At 48.0% G+C, this 8,942-nt stretch overlaps 1 protein-coding gene across 1 annotated transcript; it reads left to right on the top strand.

Moving 5' to 3' along the window:
• Positions 1 to 3,371: 3,371 nt before the first annotated feature.
• Positions 3,372 to 8,597, top strand: ZFP36L2 (ZFP36 ring finger protein like 2). Its single transcript, XM_040351530.1, has 2 exons — positions 3,372 to 3,657; positions 6,769 to 8,597. Exons 1-2 carry the CDS (start codon positions 3,607 to 3,609, stop codon positions 7,849 to 7,851), a joined length of 1,134 nt encoding a protein of 377 aa, XP_040207464.1. The 5' UTR covers positions 3,372 to 3,606; the 3' UTR covers positions 7,852 to 8,597.
• Positions 8,598 to 8,942: the final 345 nt, after the last annotated feature.

Below are 8,942 nucleotides of genomic sequence, written 5' to 3'. Positions count from 1 at the left end.
TGTGCACAGTTGCACCAGTTTTAGTAAATCTCCCCCCATAGTGAACCATGCAGGGCTTACATATGGAAATGAAGAGCTTTGTAGCCCCAGAGCACAGAAATCACAGGTCGCTCGCTACAATGGTAACCGGATTCGTTTCTTTTTGAAAGCTTTTGTAGAAGTCTACATCCTGAGACTTCTAGTGTCACAATAATCTGCTTCTGAGTGCATTGCAGTGCCAGAACTTGCGACCAATACAATGCACATGGGAGCCAATCAGGAATGACACCTGCGCTGGCGAAACACAGGGGGGGGGGGTAAAAGGTGTTTGGCATGCTGAGATTTGTAGTTCCACAATCATTTTCCTGAGTGTTTTGTGCTACTATAACTGGAGAGCAAGTGATGACACCGTACTGGTGAAATGAAAGTTTAGAGGTAAAAGGTGTTTGGCATGCTTAGACTTGTAGTTCCACGACCCCCTCCCGGAAAAACAGTCTTGTGTGCTGACACAGAGTACTTGCTGGGACTTGTAGTACACATGTCAGAGCTCCAATGCAAAGTGAAATATATTACAGTGAGTCACATGAAGATGGTACTAGAAGCGTTTCTAAAGGTAGGAGTATTGCATGCTGGGACTTGCAGTTCCACAACTGCTATAGAGGCATGAAAACAAAGTAGGTGTTTGAGTGTACTGCAGTACTAGCGCAAATCAGGAGTTACAGGGATGTATAGGGTTAAGTAGTGCATGGCTTGCTGTGATTTTAAGGTCCATGACTGTCATGAAAACCAGTCATTTTTCTGACAGTGAAGGCTTGCTGGGACTTGCAGTACTATAACTGGGGAACTGGACTGGTCAGAACCCACACACCTACAAAAATAAAAGTTGCAGTACTAGAACCTGGGGGGGGGGGGGATACAGATCAGGAATGACATCCATAGGAAGATGGTGCTAGAAGCATTGGGGTCCTGCATGCTGAGACTTGTGGTTCCACATCTACAATGAAAGCAAACGGTCTGCTTCTGAGTGCAAAGTGATACTAGAGCTGGGGTACATACAATGGGAGCCAATCAGGAGTTACAGAAAAGGGGGATTTATAAGAATAGAGTGCATAGCATACAAGTCCCAGCTTACAGCCACATACTGAATGTATTTATTAAAAAGGATGTGAGATGCATGCTGGGATATGTAGTTCCGCTTGCATAGCTGCCAATGTGCTGAGCTTGCTGGTGCTATAAAATGTACAGTGCACATGAAAGTGAACAAGTGTCAGTTCCCATCCGTGTAGAAGCATTTATAGCAGGAAAAGAGGTGCATGCTGGGATTTGTAGTTCAACAACTACCATGAAAACAAGCCATTGCGCTGAGCATGCTGGATCTTGTAGTGCTCTAATGGGTAAGCAAACCACGAACAAGTACGTGTTACATGGAGTGATTTGTATCCAGGGAAGAGTGATGTGCATGCTGGGGTTTGTAGTCCCACAACTTGTAGGACACTGGACTGTGTCTCAGGACACTTGGTAGGGAAGCAGTGGCTAAGCTTTGTCTGGGGGTGGGGGGTGCATTGTATGGCTCACCATTATTGGGGAGCGTTATAGGAGATGCATTACTGGAGGGCGCAGAGTATGGCTCAGCATTACTAGAGGGGTGCATATTATGGCTCAGTACTACTTAGGGGTGCATAGTATGGCTCATCATTACAGGGGTGTGTATGGTATGGCTCAGCACTATTTGGGGGGGGTGCATTACTGAAAGGGTGCATTATAGGAGTTGCAATGCTGGAGGGTGCCTGGTATGGCTGAACAGTACTTGGGCTGGCACATTGTAGAGCTGTGCATTCTCGGGGGGGGGTGCATTGTGGAGCTGTGCATTATGGGGGGGGGGGGTGCGCATTGTTTAGCTCTGTATTCCTGGTGCACTGTATGAATCACCACTACTGGGGGGTGCATTGTAGTAAAACTTGTTGCATAGTATGGCTCAGCATAACTGGGGAATGCATTGTAATTGTATTGCAAGTATGTTGCATTACTGGGGGGGGGGCGCCAATTTCAGGACTTACATAGTATGGCTCAGCATAATTTTGGGGGAGGTGCATGGTATGGCTCTGTATTCTTGGGGGGTGCATTGCAGAACTTGCTTAGTATAGATCAGCATAACTTTGGGGGGGGGGGGTGCATAGGGCTCAGTATAATTTATGGGGGGTGCATGGTGGGGCTCAGTATCATTTGGGGGGGTGCATAGTGGGGCTTAGTATAATTTGGGGGGGTGCATAGTGGAGCTCAGTATAATTTGGGGGGGTGCATGGTAGTGCTCAGTATAATTTGTGGGGGGGGGTGCATGGTGGGGCTCAGTATAATTTGGAGGGGTGCATAGTGGGGCTCAGTATAATTTGGGGGGGTGCATGGTGGGGCTCAGTATAATTTGGGGGGGGGGTGCATGGTGGGGCTCAGTATAATTTGGGGGGGTGCATAGTGGGGCTCAGTATAATTTGGGGGGGTGCATGGTGGGGCTCAGTATAATTTGGGGGGGTGCATGGTGGGGCTCAGTATAATTTGGGGGGGGGGGGGCATGGTGGGGCTCAGTATAATTTGGAGGGGTGCATGGTGGGGCTCAGTATAATTTGGGGGGGGGGGGGATGGTGGGGCTCAGTATAATTAGGGGGTGCATAGTGGGGCTCAGTATAATTTGGGGGGGTGCATGGTGGGGCTCAGTATAATTTGGGGGGGTGCATGGTGGGGCTCAGTATAATTTGGGGGGGTGCATGGTGGGGCTCAGTATAATTTGGGGGGGTGCATGGTGGGGCTCAGTATAATTTGGGGGGGTGCATAGTGGGGCTCAGTATAATTTGGGGGGGTGCATGGTGGGGCTCAGTATAATTTGGGGGGGTGCATGGTGGGGCTCAGTATAATTTGGGGGGGTGCGTGGTAGTGCTCAGTATAATTTGGGGGGTGCATGGTGGTTCTCAGTATAATTTGGGGGGGTGCATGGTGGGGGCTCAGTATAATTAGGGGGTGCATAGTGGGGCTCAGTATAATGTGGGGTGCATGGTAGGGCTCAGCATGCCGCGTCTGCCCGGGTCAGGAGTCTGTGACTCACCAGCTGTCGCAGGTTGTAGTCATTCTGGGACTTGTAGTCCCACAGCAGCTGGCAAGCCACAGTCCAGAGACGCGGAGTGAGCCCGGCTCCCAGCAGCCTACATGTCCCCCTCTCTCTCTCTCCTCTCCGGACTGAGTGCGGCTCCCCCTCTCACACTCCGCGAGCTTCTACCCCGAGCGGAATTGGCGGCGTCCAATGGGAAGCAGCGAGGCTGACGTCACGGCTCGCGAAGAAGGCGTTGCCACAAGACCCCGGGCCGGGTCAGCTCTCTCTGTATCTCCTCCCCCCGCGCGCCCTAGCAGCATTTATATAGTGGTGTCTGCACGCGGAGAGGGGAGTCAGCTCGTTGCACTTATTTCTACCCCGAGTCCTCCCAGCCGCTCCGGACCTGTCACCCCCCCACCTCCTCCTCCCGCCTGCCCGACCGCCAGCATCGGAGACTCTCTCTCCTCTCTAGTCGTGGCTAGTCCAAAGACCTTCAGGAACGCAGGATCTCCCCGGTCCTCTGGACTCAGTACAAACTGGAGCTGGAAATGTCTGCCACGCTTTTGTCCGCCTTCTACGACATCGACCTGTTCTGTAAGGTGTGTATGGGGGGCGCCTGGAAGGATGCTGGGGGGGATTGCGTGCTCCCTGGAAGGTCTGCACAAAGTATGGAGTCCTGGAAGTAGAAGGGGAATGCCTGCAAGCTCTGTAGAGAGTGTGGATCCCTGGAAGGTGCAGGGGGGACTATGGAGCCCTGGAAGGTCTATAGGAAGTGTGAAACCCTGGAAGTAGAAGGGGATGCTGGGGGGAACTATGGAGCCCTGGAAGGGGAGAGGGTTCCCTGGAAGATGTGTGGTGCCCTGCAAGAAGCTGGGGGTATGTGGAACCCTAGAAGGAGTTGTGTATTGGGGTAGGGAAGTGTGGATCCCTGGAAGGTCTGTAGGGGAGTGTGGATCCCTGGAAGTAGGAGATCCATGGAAAGTGCAGGGGGGACTATGGATCTCTGGAAGGTCTGTAGGGGAGTGTGGATCCCTGGAAGGTCTGTAGGGGAGTGTGGATCCCTGGAAGTAGGAGATCCATGGAAAGTGCAGGGGGGACTATGGATCTCTGGAAGGTCTGTAGGGGAGTGTGGATCCCTGGAAGGTCTGTAGGGTAGTATGGATCCCTGGAAGGTCTGTAGGGGAGTGTGGATCCCTGGAAGTAGGAGATCCCTGGAAAGTGCAGGGGGGACTATGGATCTCTGGAAGGTCTGTAGGGGAGTGTGGATCCCTGGAAGGTCTGTAGGGGAGTGTGGATCCCTGGAAGTAGGAGATCCATGGAAAGTGCAGGGGGGACTATGGATCTCTGGAAGGTCTGTAGGGGAGTGTGGATCCCTGGAAGGTCTGTAGGGTAGTATGGATCCCTGGAAGGTCTGTAGGGGAGTGTGGCACCCTGGAAGCAGAAAGGGATCCCTTGGAAGTGCAGGGGGGACTATGGAGCCCTGGAAGGTCTGTAAGGAGTGGGGATCCCTGGAAAGTGTAAGGAGGGGGATGCAGATCCCTGGAAGGAGGGGGGGGGGGGGCGAGAAACAAACAAGAAATCGGCTCCAGTGATCAGGCTGCATGAGATGTTTGTTTGTCAGCAGGGGAGATCTAGGAAAGTTTGCTGGAGAAGTTTGCTGCTTACAAAGCTCCTCACACTGACTTGCAGCAGCAGATCTCTAAGTTCTGCTGGCAGATCTCATTGCCTGTATACACTCCATGAAAGCTTCTGCTAGGCTGAGTTTATTGTCTGCAGAGCTTGCAGGGAGTCACACAAGCTGATCTGCCAATGCAACTTTTTTTATTTACTTTTGTTTATTTTTTTTTATTTTTTTGCATTAGATGCTTCCTATAGCTGGTCAAACTCCTGTGAAATGTTTGAAAACATGTTAAAGTTTGACATTGGTTTTGTATAGAGAGCTTGCATCAGGTTAAACCAGAAGATCTGCTAATGCAACTTTTTATATTTGTGCTTTAGATGTTTCTCATAGGCAATAAAACCTTTTTTGTTTTTCATCTAAACTTGGTGAAAAGTTTAAAACTTTATTCTAGAAATCTCGTATTGTCTATGGATCTTTCTGCAGATCACCTTTAGTTATTGTCTGCAAATGCAACTTTTTTTTTGTTTTGTTTTTATTTAATGCTTCCTATATGCAATCAGCTGTGGAAACCTGTTTTTTTTTTTTATATCTATATATGCATATTTGCCTAAACTGACGCATTTTACAATTGCGGCGTTCTTATTGTCTGTAGAGCTCGCAGACCCTCAAGTTCAAGTAGTTTTGCTAATGCAACTTTTTTCTTTTTGTATTGCGATCAGAGAAACTTTTTTTTATTTTTTCCTCTTTAATCAACGATTGCTTGACATGTTTTAAAGTTTATTTAATTTTTTTTTATTTATTTTTTTGTCTATTGAGCTTGCAGCAGATGAGATTGCATTGAGTTAAAGTTGCTGGTCTGCTAATGCAGCTTTTTATTTCATTTTTCTTTACTTTAAATGCTTCTTATATCTAGAAGAAGCTTTAATTCATCTAACTTTTTATAAATATTTTTTTTTCTTATCGTTTCTAGCGCTTGCATTAAGTTAAATTAGCTAATGCATTTTTTTTTATATTTGCAGTATATGCTTCCTGTATACAATAAGCTTTTATATATATATATATATATATATATATATATATATATATATATATATATATATATATATATATATATATATATACACATTTTTTTTTTAGCTTGGCCACATAAAGGCTTGGGAGGGAGACGACCATGAGCTTTAAAGTCTCCATGGGAAGTGTTTTATTGTATGTGGAAGTTTCTAGAGTAATGTGTGAGCCCTCGTACTCCACAGCAGCTGGACAGACATAGAGTCTGCTTTTAAAACAAGTCCCTAACGTTGGACTAGTAGAGAGTTGGGACAACTGTAGATGACGGTCTTTTGTTGGTTAATGTCTACGTAGAGCTAGTTAGTGGAGTGTCTTGTGTGCCAGTGGAAATGTATTCTTTGTAGGAGTGGAATATGAGAGGGGTGCGTGGGGAGAAGTCTGGGCTATGGGTGGTGGGTAGAGAAAGTGGGGTCTAGCTGTTGGTGGGTTGCCAGAAAGTTGGATTTGTGAAAGTAGACTGGGGATGGGGGCGTGGGTGGACAAGCTGTGATTCATAAGAGATTTAAAAGCGGGGAAAAGTGGGGCGGTTGTTTTTGTAGGGGGTCTATGCAAGGGGGGGGTCGTTTTTGTAGAGGAGGTCTACAGAAGGCTAGTTTTTGAAGCGTGGTCTACAGAAGGCTAGATTTTGAAGCGTGGTCTACAGAAGGCTAGTTTTTGAAGCGTGGTCTACAGAAGGCTAGTTTTTGAAGCGTGGTCTACAGAAGGCTAGTTTTTGTAGGGGTGGTCTGCAGAAGGCTAGTTTTTGAAGCGTGGGTCTACAGAAGGCTAGTTTTTGTAGAGGTGGTCTACAGAAGGCTAGTTTTTGTAGAGGTGGTCTACAGAAGGCTAGTTTTTGTAGAGGTGGTCTGCAGAAGGCTAGTTTTTGAAGCGTGGTCTACAGAAGGCTAGTTTTTGAAGCGTGGTCTACAGAAGGCTAGTTTTTGAAGCATGGTCTACAAAAGGGGGGACCACTTTTAAAAGTTTGTAGAAACCAGAAACAACCTATTTCAGAAGTATGATCTGTTATTTCTTTTGTCCTCAGAACGAAAAAGTCCTGAACAATCTGAATCTGAGCAGCATGCTGGACAAGAAGGCAGTGGGCAGCCCGGTGTCAAATGGCACCTCCAGCCTGCTTCCAGGGTTCCTCCGCAGACACTCGGCCAGCAACCTGCAGATTCTGACTAACAACAACTCGTCCCCCAAGTTCTGCAACAACAACCACCTCAAGGAATCGGTGGTGAACACCACTGCCCTGATGAATAAAGAGAACAAGTTTCGGGACCGCTCGTTCAGTGAGAATGGAGAACGTAGCCAGCACCTCCTGAATCTCCAGCAGCAGCAACAGCAACAGAAGTCCGGTGCTCAGATCAACTCAACCCGCTACAAGACGGAGCTCTGCCGACCCTTCGAGGAGAGTGGCACTTGCAAATATGGTGAGAAGTGTCAGTTTGCCCATGGGTTCCACGAGCTGCGCAGTCTGACCCGGCACCCCAAGTACAAGACCGAGCTGTGCCGTACCTTCCACACCATCGGCTTCTGCCCCTATGGTCCCCGCTGCCACTTCATCCACAACGCCGAGGAGAGGAGGCAGGCACCTGGAGGAGGAGGCTCCCCTACAGACTGCTTCAACGGGCAGCGCCCCAAACTGCACCACAGCCTCAGCTTCTCCGGGTTCCCCAACCACAGCCTGGACTCCCCTCTTTTGGAGAGCCCGACCTCGCGCACACCTCCCCCACAGCCTTCTAACTCCCTGTACTGCGATGAGTCTATCTCTTGTGCCAACAATGCCTTCACCTTTTCTGGCCAGGAACTCAGTCTGATCACGCCCCTGGCGATCCAGACCCACAACCTGTCCAGCTACAACCCTGCAGCCTACTGCCGCCAGCAACAGCAGCCAGCTTCTTCCAACACGCCCCCGCCGAGCCTTAACTTCCAGCCCCTGCGACGCCTCTCCGAGTCCCCAGTGTTTGATGCTCCACCAAGTCCACCCGACTCCCTCTCTGACCGGGAGAGTTATCTGAGCGGCTCCTTGAGCTCTGGCAGCCTGAGTGGATCGGATTCCCCTACCCTGGACTCTAACAGGCGCCTGCCCATTTTCAGCAGGCTGTCCATCTCTGATGACTGAGCCATCAACCCCCCTTTTTTTTTTCTCTAGGGGGTAGTCTGGACTGGGGAGGCAAGTTGCTGCCTGGGCTGGTATGATATATATATATATTTTTTTTTAAATGATCTGGGCTTCATAGCCACCTGTCTGAGAACAGAGGGCAGTGCTGTAAAGTCCGCAGCTGCTGCAGAACCTCTTCATATATTTTTTTTCTAAGGACAAGCAGAGCAGCCTCTTTTGGTCACGTTGTTGGGTTGCTCCTCGTTGAAAGTCAAGACAGTCATGGCTCTGCATGCTGAGGTTATGTTGCAGCTGAGGCCTTTGGGTTCCACAAGCTGTCCTGGTGATTGGACTAAAGGTTTTTTTTTTTTTGCCCACCCTGCCTTTAAGTACAGCGGAAGCATCAGGGTCCAGTTTTTACCCCCCCCTTTGAAAAGCTGCCAGTCTATCCCTGCATCTCTTGCCCAGTGTGATATACAGACTCAGGAGGGTAGAAGACCAGAGAGGATGATGACCCACGCCTTACACCAATGTAATCATGGCAAGGACTAAACACTTGAACTGTATACAGCTGGCACTCAAGATGTTCCCTGTATTATTATTATTATTATTATTATTATTAATATTATTATTTTTTGTTTTTTGCCTTTGTGCCTCTGCCAATTTTTATTTAATGTAAAGAAGGGTCAGAAAGACTCGTGAAAAGAAAAATCCTGAAAGCTGAACAAAAAAAAAACCTTACTCGCAAAAGGGCAAACTTAATAGAACAAAACTATTTTTATAGAACTGTGGGGGTTAGCGGGTGGGATGTGTTGTGTTTGTTTTTTTTTTTTTTGGGGGGGGGGGGGGGCGGCGGGGGATAGTTTTAAGCACCAGCAGGCATTCCATCTCTTGAAGCATTAGCACAGCAAACTTGGGGAATTACACTTTAGCTTTTTTTTTTCTTTTTTTTCCCCAGGTGTTTAATAATAAAAACACAACAGTCCAGTTGGGGGAAAAAAATTAAAAAAAAATAAACTTTAATAAGCTTTTTTAAAAAAAAAAAAATCACCATCCTGCCAAGAATATGCCTTAACAACAAGCGACCCTCTAAGACTTTTTTTTTTTTTTTT

This window comes from Rana temporaria, chromosome 4, assembly GCF_905171775.1.
Source record: "Rana temporaria chromosome 4, aRanTem1.1, whole genome shotgun sequence".
Classification (NCBI taxonomy): Eukaryota; Metazoa; Chordata; class Amphibia; order Anura; family Ranidae; genus Rana; species Rana temporaria.
Note: the sequence above shows the minus strand (reverse complement) of the source record. Positions and strands in the feature narration are given on the sequence as shown.

Excerpts from the sequence above, each read along its gene's own strand:
- ZFP36L2 (XM_040351530.1), top strand. The coding sequence starts at position 3,607 with ATGTCTGCCACGCTTTTGTCCGCCTTCTACGACATCGACCTGTTCTGT. Across the intron at positions 3,658-6,768 it reads ACATCGACCTGTTCTGTAAG|AACGAAAAAGTCCTGAACAA; the intron begins GTGTGTATGGGG and ends TTTTGTCCTCAG.